Source organism: Sinohyriopsis cumingii, chromosome 3 (genome assembly GCF_028554795.1).
Source record: "Sinohyriopsis cumingii isolate HCF-2022 chromosome 3, ASM2855479v2, whole genome shotgun sequence".
NCBI classification, from domain to species: Eukaryota; Metazoa; Mollusca; class Bivalvia; order Unionida; family Unionidae; genus Sinohyriopsis; species Sinohyriopsis cumingii.
In genome coordinates this window covers 8,925,245-8,942,295 of record NC_142963.1, presented here as the reverse complement: position 1 = coordinate 8,942,295, position 17,051 = coordinate 8,925,245, and the positions used below count along the sequence as shown (strand labels likewise).

Below are 17,051 nucleotides of genomic sequence, written 5' to 3'. Positions count from 1 at the left end.
TCTTGCCAGACAGACCCATCATTTTACCATATTTAATTACCTGCCAGACATATCCAACATGTTAAAATTTTACATTTCCAACTTACAGAATTATTATGTGAAACCTATTAACCAGTTATATACATTACATCTTGTCTCTAATGTCAAATTCCCGTTTAGGTCTGTGATCGCGTCACTCTGGTTACCATATTATTCCCATTCGACTATCAAGTATCACCTCTAATTATGATGTAGGTTTATTCAGTTCAAGCCATATTTCTTTAGCTGTTTAATGCTCGTATCTGTACAAGTACGACCTGCTTTTGTCGTGTACTTGAGTCTCTACCGCAACTGGATTAGACCTTAATTTGGCATTATTGCTGGAAATATTTACCTCCCTTACTTGACTCTTCTGAAGGACAAACTTCCATCCGGTACCTGTTTTCAATAGAATCTGTTGTCACTTGATGAGTTTTGAGACGAAAGATAAAATATTATGGTAATATAAACTCAAAAAGGCTGAAGTTTCATAGATTAGTAACTTTAAGTCGTGCATGATACCAACAAAAAGTATCCTTGCCGTGATCATTCACGACCATGAGATACCGGTGCAACCTTTGCTGAGAACTAATTTATGAAGGCCGAGGCTTATTTAGTCTGAATATACCTCCCCGTTTGTTTGTACCCCACTACCGATTTCAGAAACTAAAATCTTTAGTGCGACAAAAACTGCACTGAACATAGTCAATTGATTAATTTATTTATATTTCTAACCTGTATGTGACTAGTGGCCCTAACACTAGCGTTAGCTTAGTCCTACATGTAAGACCTGACGCTGATATTTATGTGTTGGGCGTCAGGGTCTTACCGCCTAACTAACAGCGCTGTGTAGTGTGTTTTGATGTCGACTAACATCGTAACGAAAGTCAAATTTTCAGGAATATCTCGCACAACTGGCAACTAAAATAACGACTCTTTTCTGCAAAGTAAAGTTATAATGTTTTAGTCGGACTTTACTTACTCTGGTGTCTTTTTCTCTAATAAATTCAAATTCTCATAAAAGATATGGACCTGTTTTCAAGTTTCGTTGGCCTACATTTCAGTTGACTGGAAATTGATGAAAGCCAGGAATGCCGAAATCTGGTTAAATTGAAATATTATTCTTTAACGAAATGAATAAAAATATGTTATGCCTATTAGAACAGTAAAGCAACGTTTCATTTTGTTCAAGAAACATATCTGCCACATGAACCTACTTAAACATACTTCGGCATACCTCAACTATGGTAGCATTGCAACAAATTGAAATGTATGTCAACGGAACATGAAAATGCGTGCATTTGCTAGTGTCATATTTTCATTCTGTCAGGATAAAGACAGCAGAGTAAGCATATTAATTACACATAAATTAGTGGAAGAGTGTCGATATATGCTACCAAATGTGTGAGATATTCCTGAAACTTTGACTACTCATTCTGATGTCAACATCGGAACACGCTATACAAGTCCGTTATTTGGATAGTAAGATATAGCACTAAACCAAAACCAACTTGTGTTTTGTCTTACATTGTAGGACTAGCATTAGCTATGTGCAAGCAAGGAGGGGATAGCTCTAATTATAGTCTGATTATACTTCCCCGTTTGTTTATACCCCCTTACAGATTTCTATAATGGAAACCTTTAATGTAGTAAAAAGTACAAGGAACTTAGTCAATTCATTCATTGATTTATAATTTCTAACCTGACTGAGTAGAGTAGCCCTAACCTGGCATCAACTGCACATTTCATACTTAGGGAAGTTTTCAGTATAATAGACGGACATGCTAGAGATCCATTCCCAGTTCCTGGACAAGTCCATTTTCAGCAAAGGGGTGTGTGCACGACTATAGATTGACATACATATGTCATCTGCTTCCAATAATTACAATGTCAAAACAAGCAAAGGAAAAGAATGACAACAACAAATTTGCCTTTCACATGGATTTAACATGCAGTTTAATTTCTGTTCATGTGTGTAGAGGGATATAATTCCAAACTCTCAACGTTATGGTAATTTACAGAATAGGATGAACTACATCATTATGTTGTCTGATCGAAATAAACTAGCCCATAGTTTACGCAATATGGCGTGTGTTGGTATGGAAAGTCCGTTAAGCATGATAGGTGCAGGGAGATGCCAGTATTAGTGCCATTCTGGTCACAGTCTGTTTAGAAATTATAAATAAGTGATTCAGTTGACTAAGTTCTGTGCATGTTTTATCATATTAAATATTTTCTTTATTGAAATTGGTAGCAGGATACAAACAAACTGGTATTTATGGTAAGACTATAGTCCGAATTTCCTCTGACCCTTGTCACCCCATTTTTGATATTTGGTTATTCATGTTTGGGTGTAGATTCATAGTCCATTCCTTATCAAAAAGTTGGAATTCGCATCGAGTAGCCACTTACTAGCCAGCCCATCAAACTTGAAAGACCTTTCATCAAGATATACCTGCATGAAATTGATAGGAATATGATTTATTTTCTCAAAAATTGTGAGCATAGCATTTGTCATAATTGTAATTAGCAGATAAACATGGTCTTTCTTAAATGGCTTTCCTTCCATCATTAATATTCATTTGTTTTTAAAGCTGGCTCTTTTGTAAGATCTAAGATTAGCCTGTTGTCAGCCTGAATCTGAGTAGGAACACATCAAAAGTATTATTTTGATGTTGCATGTCCCAGGGGCATTTACCGGGTATGTGTTTCACACATCATCCCATTACAGCACTTATTAGCTACAGTTATCTGCAAACTGCTCCAGTGGCCTAGGGGTTAGAGCATCTGCCTCATATGCGAGAGGTCGTGGGTTCGATCCCTGACCAAGTCATACCAAAGACTTACAAAAATAATACTAACAGCTGCCTCGCATGGCACTCAGCATTAAGAGGTTAGTGTTAGGACTGGACGGCCTGGTGTTGGAATAATGTGACTGGGTGGGACATCATGCTATCGTGGGTTCAATCCCTGGCCAAGTCATACCAAAGACTTACAAATATAATACTAACAGCTGCCTGGCTTGGCACTCAGCATTGAGAGGTTAGTGTTAGGACTGGGTGGCCTGGTATCAGGATAATGTGACTGGGTGGGACATCATGCTACATGTCTGCAGCATGATGCCCCAGTGCTAGACATCACTATAAACTGTCACACTGTAGATATCATAGCAATATGGCTGAAAAATTGTTAAAGCTATGTTAAAAGTCCAAATCACACACACACACACACACACACACATAATTATCGGTTTCATCATGTGTCAGGAATGTGTAGCTAAGATATATTTCCAAGTTTGAACTGATTTTTAAGTTTTATGGTGTTCTCTTTCAGCATCATTTTAAATTTGGGATACAAATTTGTTTCAGTATTCTGAGTTGCATGAATTTGGTATACTTGTAAAAATTTATGATATTAAATATGGAAAAATTCAAGAATTAAAAGATATAAGTCTTGAAGGGATTTTGGTGTACTAAGGTTTCTGTTTTGAGGATTTCACTGTATATTTATTATTTTTTAAAGGAAATATGCAATATTGTCCTGAAAATAAGATTAAAGGATATATATATATATATATATATATATATATATATATATATATATACACACACATACAGTGTGACCCCACTATAGCGTGCTCCGTTATAACGCAAATTCGGATATAACGCGGTCATGGCATGGCTCCTCAAATTTCATATACACTGCTCCCTCGATAACTCGCGCCCTGATAACTCGCGAACCCGCTTATAACGCAGTGTCTGGCGTGGATCCCGTTTATTTTTAAAAGAAAATATTTTTAAAAAATGAAGAAAATCATGATCAGAACTGATGAATGAAACCTTGATATATTGCCCGTTTTATCGTCGAAAATGGTGGTTAGCGCCCAAAAAGTTAGAATCAACATCGTGAAATTTTCAGGTTTTAATAAGGAATCACATATCTTGTTAGATTTTATCGGAAAAAATATTTTCTCAGTTCACCGTAAATAATAACACTGTATATGTATACGGCGAAACAGCGATCAATGAATTATAGTAAATGCTAACAGGTGGCAACACTGAATGAAATGAACAGTTATTAAATATGTCTTGTCAGGGGAAATTAGTGTTTTAATCTTTTCATTGTGTTGCAGTGTAAGCAGTATAATCGTTGCATGTTCTCTTCTATTCAAACATGAAAAGAGTCAATTGACTGTCACATCGATGCCTGCGAGCACATCTGTGAGAACCTAATTAAATGCCGGCTGCGTTTTGATTGACGATTTGGGGAAATGTTTGTTGCATTGTAAAAATCAATTAAAATAGACCTGCTTTGTTTTATCACGTTAAGTTGGTCTTTTGTATCAAATCAGGTAAAAGACTTACAAAAATACAAAAGTTCAAAGGAATGCAAATGCTACATGCATAAACTTTTGTGGTCAATATCGTGTCTCAACATTAATCAATTTAATTGAACCAATCGAACATGGTTTCAAATAGTATGTACTTATTGTCATTAAAGTATATATTAATCAGTAATTTATCCTAATCATTTGTAAATGTGATCATGGAGATCAAGGGAATCAAGCAAAAGGCGTACTCGGTGAATGAAAAGCTTACTGTCATAGAGAGGGTTCGTAATGCTGAATGAAGATCAAAAGTTTGTAGTGAACTTAAACTTGCCGAGTCGATACTCAGAGGTTGGCTCAAGGATGAGAAGAAATTTCGGGATTATTTGCATGAAGTTGATTCTGATGATGGATTTAAACAGAAACGGGCACGCACTGCAAACGACACAGAATTAGATGATGCTGTGTACACCTGGTTCACACAGCAACGTGAATTCCGATTTCGGGAACAATTCTCAAGGCCCAGGCAGAGAAAATGGCCAAAACTATGGATACTGATTCAGATTTCATGGCAAGCCATGGATGGCTTTGGAGATTCCAGTGCCAACATGGAATAAAACAAAATTCGTTGTCGGGAGAGATACACTCAGCAAATTAGGCGGCCGCATCTAGTTATCCCAACCAACTCCGAGAGATACTGACCCGTGATGGATATACAGACAACCAAGTTTATAATTGTGATGAGGCTGGTCTATGCTATCGGATGATACCAGACAAAACTCTAGCTACCAGAGATGATACACACAAAAATGAGGGTTTCAAGCTGAACAAAGAGAGATTAACACTTTTGTTTTGTGTTAACAAAACTGGCACACATAAAATGAAACCATTATGTGTTGGCAAATACAAGTCTCCCCGTTGTTTTCATCACATGAATATGGACACCCTTCCATTTGTATATAGAAATAGTGGAAATGCATGGATGACTGCAACAATATTTACGGAGTGGTTTTCTAAGATGTTTGTCCCCGCTGTCAGAAACCACCTGCGATCCAGGGGCTTAGAGGAGAAAGCTCTACTGCTATAAGACAATTGCCCAGCAAATATTGTCGTATTCTCACTCGCGTATTTGTATTTAAATACTTTTTTTTTTTTTTTTACATGTCTGACGTTTAGACCCATTAAATTCATGGTTGGTAATGGTTTATCTTTGTGAATTTATTTTTTTGAATTTTACTCTATATATCTATCTATCTATCTATCTATCTATCTATCTATCTATCTATCTAGTGATAGCAGATTTTTTTTAGAGCAACACAAGTTTCGATGTTGTCGTTTTTCGATATGAATGTTATCTTTTTTGATAAAAGAAATCTTGATTCATTTTGAACAAACAATAAAACTAGAATGTATCCAAATCAACACAAAAAGCAGTGATGTAATACACAATGTGTTTAGCGATACACATGTTAAGAGTACTGATACCTCGTGGAATAATGTTTGTTTTTACGATCTTTTCAAGATACTTTATCCAGAAATTAAAGGTAATTTATAAAGAAAAACGAACAGCATCTTTATGAAGAAATATTTATTCACAGTTATTTTCAGCACGATTATAAAACGAGTATTTAACAATGCAACACTCCCCTTTCGCCTCTCTCTGTCGATCTCCATCTCTTTATTAGTTTTTTTATAGGTCCGTCGGTAACTTGCACCCTCGCTTAAAGTGCGGTCGATGTTTTTGGACCCCGTTGTGCGCGAATTATCGAGGGAGCGGTGTACATATATTTTTCTTGTGAACAAAAACAATTCTTAAGTATTACAAAAAAAAAGGTAAAACGTTGCTTATCATTTTGGGGAAGAGATCGCATATGTATGATACAAGACTCCTGAAATTTTATATGTATTTTTCTTGTACACGAAAAAGTATTTTGTTTTTCTTCTTAAAAGTAAAAAGAAGAAAAAAAACACAAAACATTTATTCTGGGATCGCGTAGGTCTTCGCCAATGTCGCAAACTTGGATTGTTTTTCCTTATTGGCTGCAAAACATACCATGTGGCTTTTTTATTTGTTGGCGACATTGTTGGCTGTTTAAACTTTTATATACAACCATTGGTTTGGAGTGCAGAAATTCAGAGGCCCCATGAAAGGAAGCCGCAAACTGGCTATAAAATGCACAGAAATTTATCTATTGTTACATAAACAAATTCTTTGTCCATACTGACAAACCATCTAAACAGTGCATTGTTATATCATAATCCACTTATCCTGAAATCTAGCATGAGTTCTGTATGTTGTGAAATATCCGCTTTTTTGTTGTTGACATTTCTGGTAATGGAGATCAACCGGGCGAGGCATTGTCTCGTAATCTATCTTTCATCGGATTTTAGGCCGATTGTTAGTAATTAAAATATTTACAAAGACTGACATTTGTATGTGGATGGTAAGTAAAATTCCTCTTCGTTTCACTCAGAATTAAGTTCTTTAGAACGCTCACATTTTCTGTAATAATCCCTATCATCAGAACACTGCATCTCTATCGTCTGTTGACCCTTTGTTAATTTTCAGACGCATGCATGGAAGGCAGCATGATGCTGATACCACAAATGGAGAAAAAAAATACATCTTACTTATTGGTTTATTCAGCTGGCATGGAGGGACAGGAACTAGAATAGTCTAAACGACAGCCAATTCCTTTTTAAAAATGTACCCAGATAAAATAGATTGCTGAAATTTCAAAGGAAACAGATTACCTTTGAAGCACCGACTGTTATAAAAACGTGCTCAGCAGATGAAAAAAATATCAGTCTCAATCATGCAATACAATTATTTGATGTTGCCGCCACAATAAGAAATGGGCATTCGTTTGGTTCTCCAAAGCTGTCCTTTAGCGGTGACTTCAATAGCGCATGCACCCTTCATCAAAGAAAGCCGACTACAATCTTTCAATAACAGTAAAGAACTTTTCTTCAGAGGAAGTGAGTACCAGACTTAAATAAAAGTGATGAAATCTGATGGATTTTTGCATTTTCCAACATGACTGGAACATGTTAACTGTGCTGTGAAAGTTTCCTTTTTGTAGGAGAAAGTTTATGCTTACGAATGCTACCAACGGCGGCTTAAAACGCAAACTAACTTTTACCGACTTGGAACGTATTTTAAAGTAAATGTGTTTCGTCATTCGTTACATGATTGTGCTGTGTTTTTCCACTGAACTCAGACCAATATGACCTGTTACAAAATGATTGAATATTTTAAAGCTGTGTGTGTGCATATTTTCGATGGAATCACTTGTATTATGGATTCAATGTATATGATGAGGTTCGCAGGTGAGTACACGGTGTTGATACTCTATTCTTACTATACATTAGACATTTATATATAAACAGGATTCACGTATATGTACCAATTCATGGTTCTCTAAATAAAGTAAACTATTATATTATGTCTTCTGTTTTCACTACAGGTGTATTTCTCATTTAATATGCATCAATTCAAGATGGCAACTGTGCCGACGAAGCATGTATTTTACCGCCCGCATTTATTACCCACCCCCAATTTCTTTGGTGGTTTTTTGGGGGGGCGTACATTTTCTTCAGCTAACTGACTTGGTTGCTTATAACACAGTTCGGTTCATAACACGGTTGGATTCTATAGCTCCCAACTACCGTGTTATAGCGGGGTCACACTGTATATATATATATATATATATATATATATATATATATATATATATATATATATGTATATACACAACCACTTTCAAAATATCTAATTATATAGCTAGTAACAACTGCTATTCTGCCTCAGATGCAGTAGGTCGTGGGTTCTATCCCCAGCTGAGTTGTACCAAAGACTTAAAATAATGGTACTAACAGCTGCCTCACTGGGTGTTCAGCATTAAGAGGTTAGTGTCAGGACTGGTCAGTATTGGTGTCAGGATAATGTGACTGGGTGGGGCATCATGCTACATGTCTGCGGCATGATGCCCCAGTGCTTGACATCACTATAAACTGCCAAAATGCAGACATCATAGCAATATGACTGAAAAATTTTTAAAAGTCTCATTAAAAATCTGAATCACATCACATCACAGTTGCTCTTATTAAACTTCAGTGATGCCCATTGCAAAATAGTCTGCTGAATAGCTATGACTGTATCTTTGACTAGTGACCTAAGGAATCCATTGACAGTTACTTGAGAAAATCTAGTCAGTACCAAAGTACTCTCAAAGACCATTGATTTGATACCTAGTTCCTATAAACCCATATTGAATATGTATGTATGTAGGTATGTATGTATGTATGTATGTATGTATGTATGCAACATTTTCTTGAAGAAAAAATTTGTCATATGACTATCTTTCTTGATAGGAATAAAGATGTTCAAAGTTTTTGTTTGTGAATATTCATTTTCAGATATGTCAGTAGTTGATCACTGCCTTTTTTGCTTAGCTTAGTTTTCAAAGAAAGTAAGCTGATTAAAATTCTTTTCCTGTCAAGAAAAATGCAGACAAAAGACAAATTTTGCTTCAAGAAAGCATCACATCTTGCCAAATTATTAAATCAAAATCTTACTTATTTTGGCACAAAACTTTGCACTTTTTCAATAAATTGGTGAAATTATTGTAAAATCTTGTGAGCCTCTCTGTGTTGGTATTATATCTGAATTCATACATGATTTTTTCCACCCAAAAGATAATTATCTTTTGACACATTTGTTTTCGTTTTTTAAAAATCAATTTTTCACAAGTGAACAGATATACAAAATTTTGGGAGCCATGCCACAATCATGTTATGTCTGAATTTGTGCTATAATGATGTGTACTTTAGTGGGATCTCAGTGTACCATGTTAGGTCCGAATTTATGCTATAATGATGTGTACTATAGTGGGATCTCAGTGTACCATGTTATGTCTGAATTTATGCTATAATGATGTGTACTTTAGTGGGATCTCAGTGTACCATGTTATGTCTGAATTTATGCTGTAATGATGTGTACTTTAGTGGGATCTCAGTGTACTATGTTATGTCTGAATTTATGCTATAATGATGTGTACTTTAGTGGGATCTCAGTGTACCATGTTATGTCTGAATTTATGCTATAATGATGTGTACTTTAGTGGGATCTCAGTGTACCATGTTATGTCTGAATTTATGCTGTAATGATGTGTACTATAGTGGGATCTCAGTGTACCATGTTATGTCTGAATTTATGCTATAATGATGTGTACTTTAGTGGGATCTCAGTGTACCATGTTATGTCTGAATTTATGCTGTAATGATGTGTACTTTAGTGGGATCTCAGTGTACTATGTTATGTCTGAATTTATGCTATAATGATGTGTACTTTAGTGGGATCTCAGTGTACCATGTTATGTCTGAATTTATGCTATAATGATGTGTACTTTAGTGGGATCTCAGTGTACCATGTTAGGTCCGAATTTATGCTATAATGATGTGTACTATAGTGGGATCTCAGTGTACCATGTTATGTCTGAATTTATGCTGTAATGATGTGTACTTTAGTGGGATCTCAGTGTACCATGTTATGTCTGAATTTATGCTATAATGATGTGTACTTTAGTGGGATCTCAGTGTACCATGTTATGTCTGAATTTATGCTGTAATGATGTGTACTTTAGTGGGATCTCAGTGTACCATGTTATGTCTGAATTTATGCTGTAATGATGTGTACTTTAGTGGGATCTCAGTGTACCATGTTATGTCTGAATTTATGCTGTAATGATGTGTACTTTAGTGGGATCTCAGTGTACCATGTTATGTCTGAATTTGTGCTGTAATGATGTGTACTTTAGTGGGATCTCAGTGTACCATGTTATGTCTGAATTTATGCTATAATGATGTGTACTTTAGTGGGATCTCAGTGTACCATGTTATGTCTGAATTTATGCTATAATGATGTGTACTTTAGTGGGATCTCAGTGAACCATGTTATGTCTGAATTTATGCTATAATGATGTGTACTTTAGTGGGATCTCAGTGTACCATGTTATGTCTGAATTTATGCTATAATGATGTGTACTTTAGTGGGATCTCAGTGTACCATGTTATGTCTGAATTTATGCTGTAATGATGTGTACTTTAGTGGGATCTCAGTGTACTATGTTATGTCTGAATTTATGCTATAATGATGTGTACTTTAGTGGGATCTCAGTGTACCATGTTAGGTCCGAATTTATGCTATAATGATGTGTACTATAGTGGGATCTCAGTGTACCATGTTATGTCTGAATTTATGCTGTAATGATGTGTACTTTAGTGGGATCTCAGTGTACCATGTTATGTCTGAATTTATGCTATAATGATGTGTACTTTAGTGGGATCTCAGTGTACCATGTTATGTCTGAATTTATGCTGTAATGATGTGTACTTTAGTGGGATCTCAGTGTACTATGTTATGTCTGAATTTATGCTATAATGATGTGTACTTTAGTGGGATCTCAGTGTACCATGTTATGTCTGAATTTATGCTATAATGATGTGTACTTTAGTGGGATCTCAGTGTATCATGTTATGTCTGAATTTATGCTATAATGATGTGTACTTTAGTGGGATCTCAGTGTACCATGTTATGTCTGAATTTATGCTATAATGATGTGTACTTTAGTGGGATCTCAGTGTACCATGTTATGTCTGAATTTATGCTATAATGATGTGTACTTTAGTGGGATCTCAGTGTACCATGTTATGTCTGAATTTATGCTGTAATGATGTGTACTTTAGTGGGATCTCAGTGTACTATGTTATGTCTGAATTTATGCTGTAATGATGTGTACTTTAGTGGGATCTCAGTGTACCATGTTATGTCTGAATTTATGCTATAATGATGTGTACTTTAGTGGGATCTCAGTGTACTATGCAGAAGAAATGGGAGCTAAATGCCTTTGCCAAGAGCACACTACAGCAATTGATCCATGCCTGTTTGGATGTGTGTATTGAACCCATCACATTTGGATTATGAGTCTGTTGCTCTTTCCCAAGTAAATAGAATTTTAGGATCATAGTAACACTACTAAAACTTTATAGTGGTCATGCAGTAAATGCAGACATTTTAACATGGACAAAATGTTTAACACAACTGAACAAATTTGAAGCCAAGAAGTTTGTTTTTTATATACATTTACATTTATGTAATATCACAGCTAAATGCTACTGCTTCAGAAGTACGTGGAAATCTCTAACAGCAACATGCATCACCTTTATGAAACTGATATCTCACAAGTGATACACTGCAAATAACATATATTATTTAATGCAGAATTTTTATTTATTTTTTAATTGTTGAGTTGAACTCATGGGAGTATTCATTAGGACAATTGTGCTATGATTTGTATATAGTGCACATGTACTTATTATTCAAAGATAATATAATTGCTGTTCTTATTAACTGAATAGTTTCATAGCATAGTAGCCTTTTGTTCTTGTTAACTGAATGGATTCTTGGCAAAGTAGCTTTTTGTTCTTGTTAACTGAACGGATTATTGGCAAAGTAGCCTTTTGTTCTTGTTAACTGAATGGATTCTTGGCAAAGTAGCTTTTTGTTCTTGTTTACTGAATGGATTCTTGGCAAAGTAGCCTTTTGTTCTTGTTAACTGAATGGATTCTTGGCAAAGTAGCCTTTTGTTCTTGTTAACTGAATGGATTCTTGGCAAGGTAGCCTTTTGTTCTTGTTAACTGAATGGATTCAGGGCATAGTAGCCTTCTGTTCTTATTAACTGTGGTAGGTGTGGGGTGGGGTGCTTCCAGTATTTATTTAAATTATTATAGAAATCCCACCCAGTCTCAATTTTGGTTGGAAGTTAAATTACTGAAGATAGATGTGAAGCTTTGAGCCCCCCAGTCAGCAATGCTGACAATTCACTGATTGAATATACAAAAAGTGAAATTCAACTAATAACAATGACAATTCAGTAAGCAAATGATTAAAATTTCCCAAGTACTCTTCTTACACTCGACTTACCATAGCATGCATCAATAAATTGCGTTACAACCATACATATTCCTAATCCCATTATATAAAACAATATCACAACAATCAGACACATTTCTTTACAACTCATACAAAGTTCACAAATATTAAAATATCTATGCTCTGATATATCCATACATCCATATTAACTAATCTTACACACTTCAACCATTTTCCAAATTCACAATTCAAGCATGTGTAAAATCTAATTTATCACACGAATAAATGCACTAGTTTACTACGAAATTAAATCTAATAGCGAATTACAAAATTAATTCTGACCACAAGCTAACAATCTACATAATTCTGTTCATAATACTCAAACTGATTTCTCAATTACACGTGTAAATTAAACACTACAAAGGTAATTCTACATACTAAATGATCCTAGTAATTAAGTATACATGCAATACATAATTACAATTGCAATGCCCTAATATTCTGCAAAATTCGAGCAAATAACCTACTGACCTTTACTAAGCTTTGCCTTTCCTTAGAGTCTGTTTCTAAGTTTTCCTGCCAAAGTACAAGTGGCTTTCTTGGAGTAATCCTATTTGCTCAGCAATCTTACCAGGAGAACTAAATTTTTGCTTGCCTGTTAGAAGTTATAATTCGGATCAAAATTGTTACCACACCCTCCATCTCAATTCCAATTGGATGTCTTTTTGATTTGATCCAATTAAACTTAGTGGACCATGTTCTTCTTGCTGTCTGTCTATTTGGGAACGGATTTAGAACACTTCCTGGTCCTCACGGGTTCTTCTGATCTTTGTAACATATAGGTGGGAAGTCACTTGATCTAACGCCTATGCTGATTCAAGATGTCTGGTCGTCTTTCTTGTCACATTAGCCTTGCATAAGAGATTAACTCTAGTCTGCGGCATGTTCAGACATCAAACATGGCTTGTAATAATAATACCTTAGTTTATACATGACTTATGAACTGGGGTTGAACAAAAGTGACACCAGGTAATACAATTTTGTAAAATTTAAATAAAGATAAAGGTAAAACATAAGTCCTCAAAACATAAATGTATTGATACTAATTAGATACTAGTATCCACATAATCTTTTAAAATTAACTGAGAGAATCCCAAACCTTAATCTTGTTCCCATTGTTTTAATTAAATATGCAAATGACTAAGAATTCAAACAATGATATGTCTTGTAATTTGTATACATACCCAACATTTTAATCTATTTTTTTTACTAATACACCATCAGTAAAATCAAAAATGGAGGGTGCCGCTCCAGTGGCCTAGTGGTTAGAATGTCCACCTCGGATGCGAGAGGTCATGGGTTCGATCCCTGGACAAGTCATACCAAAGAGTTACAAAAATGGTACTAACAGCTGCCTCGCTTGGCGTTCAGCATTTAGAGGATAGTGTTATGACTGGTCGGCCTGGTTTCAGGATAATGTGACTGGGTGGGACATCATGCTACATGTCTGCGGCATGATGCCTCAGTGCTAGACATCACTATAAACTGTCACACTGCAGACATTGTAGCAAAATGACTGAAAAATTGTTAAAGCTACGTTAAAAATCCAGATCACGCACACTTTTGTTTTCATGCCAGATATTATTAAAAAAATATGAAATACTGTTAACTACAGAACATAACTTAAAGCTACATTAAGAATCCAAATTCACACACAAATGGAGTATCATACATAAGAGCAACACTACCTGTCGGATTTGTAAACAAGTTGTCAGATTTGTAACAAGATGGATAATTTCTATATTTTGCAAACTTTTGTTGTTTATGATCAATTAAATCCCAGCATTTCATAAAATATTTCTGAAGAAAACTGCACACATGAATAATGTGATTCATCACATGATTGAATGTGTCATATGCAAGTCAGGTTCAACTACAGACAACATAAACCCTGATTGCCATCACATAATGTGCCAGCTTATCAGGGTCTGTGTTGCTTGTTCTGCTGATTGCCATCACATAATGTGCCAGCATATCAGGGTCTGTGTTGCTTGTTCTGCTGATTGCCATCACATAATGTGCCAGCATATCAGGGTCTGTGTTGCTTGTTCTGCTGATTGCCATCGCATAATGTGCCAGCCTATCAGGGTCTATGTTGCTTGTTCTACTGATTGCCATCACATAATGTGCCAGCATATCAAGGTATGTGTTGCTTGTTCTACTGATTGCCATCACAAAAATGTGCCAGCATATCAGGGTCTGTGTTGCTTGTTCTACTGATTGCCATCACATAATGCGCCAGTATATCAAGGTCTGTGTTGCTTGTTCTACTGATTGCCATCACAAAATTTGCCAGCATATCAGGATCTGTGTTGCTTGTTCTACTGATTGCCATCACATAATGTGCCAGCATATCAGGGTCTGTGTTGCTTGTTCTGCTGGTGCTTCTAATACACTGTATAGGCTTCTAAAATGGCATATCAGTAATCTGATGTGACGAATGGCATATCAATAATCTGATGTGATAAATGGCATATCAATAATCTGATGTGATAAATGGCATATCAATAATCTGATGTGATAAATGGCATATCAGTAATCTTATGTTTTAATGGCATAGTAATAATCTTGTGTCAGAAATGGCATATCACTAATTTTATGTTAAATGGTATATCAATAACTTAAGGTGATAAATGGCATATTAATAAGGTTCTTTTATAAAATGGCATATCAATAATATGTATTAGATGGTATATCAATAATCATATGACAAATGACATATAAATAATTTTATTAATAAAATGGCATATTAATAATCTTGTGTGTTAAATGTAGTATCAGTAATCTTCTGTGATAAGTGGTGTGTCAGTTATGTAATAAAGATGACATATCCATAATCTTATGTGATAAAGGGTATATTAATAATTTTATGTAAAATGGCATATTAGTAACCCTGTGTGGTAAATGGAATGTCAATAAACTTCTGTTAGAAATTACGTATCAGTAAGGTTATGTTGTAAAATTTCATATTGATAATCTTATGGGATTAATGGCATATCAGTAACTTTGATAAATGTCATGTCATTAATTTTATTTGATAAATGGCATATCAGTAAGGTTATGTAATAAATGGCAAATCAATAATCTTATACGATAAATGGTGTATTAATAATCTTATGTGATAATGGCATATCAGTGATCTTATGTGATTAATTGCATATCAGTAACCTTATGTGATAAATGGCATATCAGTAATCTTGTGTGATAAATGGCAGATCAGTTGTGTTATATAAAGGCATAGCAGTAATCTTATGTAATAATAGCATATCAATAATCTTAGGTGATAACTGGAATATCAGTTAAGTTGAAAAATGGCATAGCAGTAATCTTATGTGAGAAAATAATGTTATTACAGTACTTTATTTGTAGATGTCCCATGCAAGGGTTCCACAGATTGCTCTGGCCACTTTGCACAACAGACTCCGAGGACTTGCTCCACAATGTACCTGCAGTGCCTTCCACGTGGAACTCAGACATGCCCCCCAGAGGAATACCAACTTTAAACACTTCCACCTGTTAGCACAGCATCAAGCACAGAGGTATCCCTTAAAAAAGTATGAAAACACAGAGGAGGAGAAAAGGCTACTTTTAAAATCATCAGCTCTGTTGGAGAGTATTGCAGAAAAAGCGAAGAACAAAGAAAGCTTCATACAAGCAATTGATAAATATCTTGAAAGAGAGTCTGTTTACAGAAGAGGACATGTAGAATTTATGGAAACAGCCATGGCAAAGATGAAGGATTTTGGAGTTCACAGAGACTTAGACTGTTACAAGAAAATGTTACAACTGTTTCCAGAGGGAAAGATGATACCGAAGTCAGATTGGCAGGTGGAACTGATGCACTATCCCAAACAACAGCAGACTGCCATCTTCCTCATGGATCAGATGGAATACCAGGGTAGGTAAATGAACCTATCAAACTAATCAAGGCTTAGGGATCGCAGTGTCAAGGTGTAAACAATGGAGCCATGATGCCAAGCAGAATTTTCAGTTACAAATTGGCAGAATGTTCCTTTGGCTGGCCTATTCTGTGCCTTCTACAGGCAAGCCAATCCTACAATATCCAGTCAGTATAGCACTATTTAGGAGAGGCATGGGGCTGTACCTTGTTATACATGGAAGGTTGCCCATATTTGGGATGCATTGTGAGCGAGGCAGGGTATATTATTATGGGTACACAGAAACTATATTATGACACGGTATATTTTAAGTGAAATCAGATGCTTTTCAGTTATAATAATGAAGGACAGAATAGTGAGAGACTATTGTTTTATAAAGCACTTATTTTATGACTAATGGATGCAATTGTTTGGCCCTGAGATTGCATACCTTGATGATGTTCCAAGTGAGGTCTTGAACTTTTTTTTATTAAAGTGCAGTCTCTATAAAAAAATTGACTATGTATTTTTAATGGAGCTTACATTTGTCTTTTATCTATTTTTATATGATTAAATTTGAATACCTAAACATACTATATGTCCAAAATTTTGCTGATGTGCTATTAAACCCTGTACATACACACACATGCACACACACACGACACACACACACACCAAGCAACTTGATCACCAATTAAAGCTACATTTATTTTGCATGCATATCACTTGACTGATTGATTCCTACAGTAAATGAATTATATCAAACAGAACACAGAACGATGCATGATTACTCGGGACTTTGGTGGTTGCAACTGTGTGACGTGGATGGCAAGCT

The 17,051-nt window shown here is 35.4% G+C and overlaps 1 protein-coding gene across 2 annotated transcripts in view; it reads left to right on the top strand.

The window, feature by feature from the left end:
* Window positions 1-375: 375 nt before the first annotated feature.
* The window catches only part of LOC149802443 (evolutionarily conserved signaling intermediate in Toll pathway, mitochondrial-like), a 29,351-nt gene continuing 12,675 nt past the window's right edge, over window positions 376-17,051 (top strand). The window contains exons 1-2 of one of the 2 annotated variants that reach the window (XM_089951670.1): window positions 376-478; window positions 15,708-16,236. In XM_089951670.1, the coding sequence (XP_089807796.1) occupies window positions 476-478; window positions 15,708-16,236 (532 nt within the window). In that variant the 5' untranslated portion in view covers window positions 376-475. Of the gene's footprint in view, window positions 479-15,693; window positions 16,237-17,051 lie in introns of both variants that reach the window. The other variant, XM_089951671.1, reaches the window with a different exon arrangement.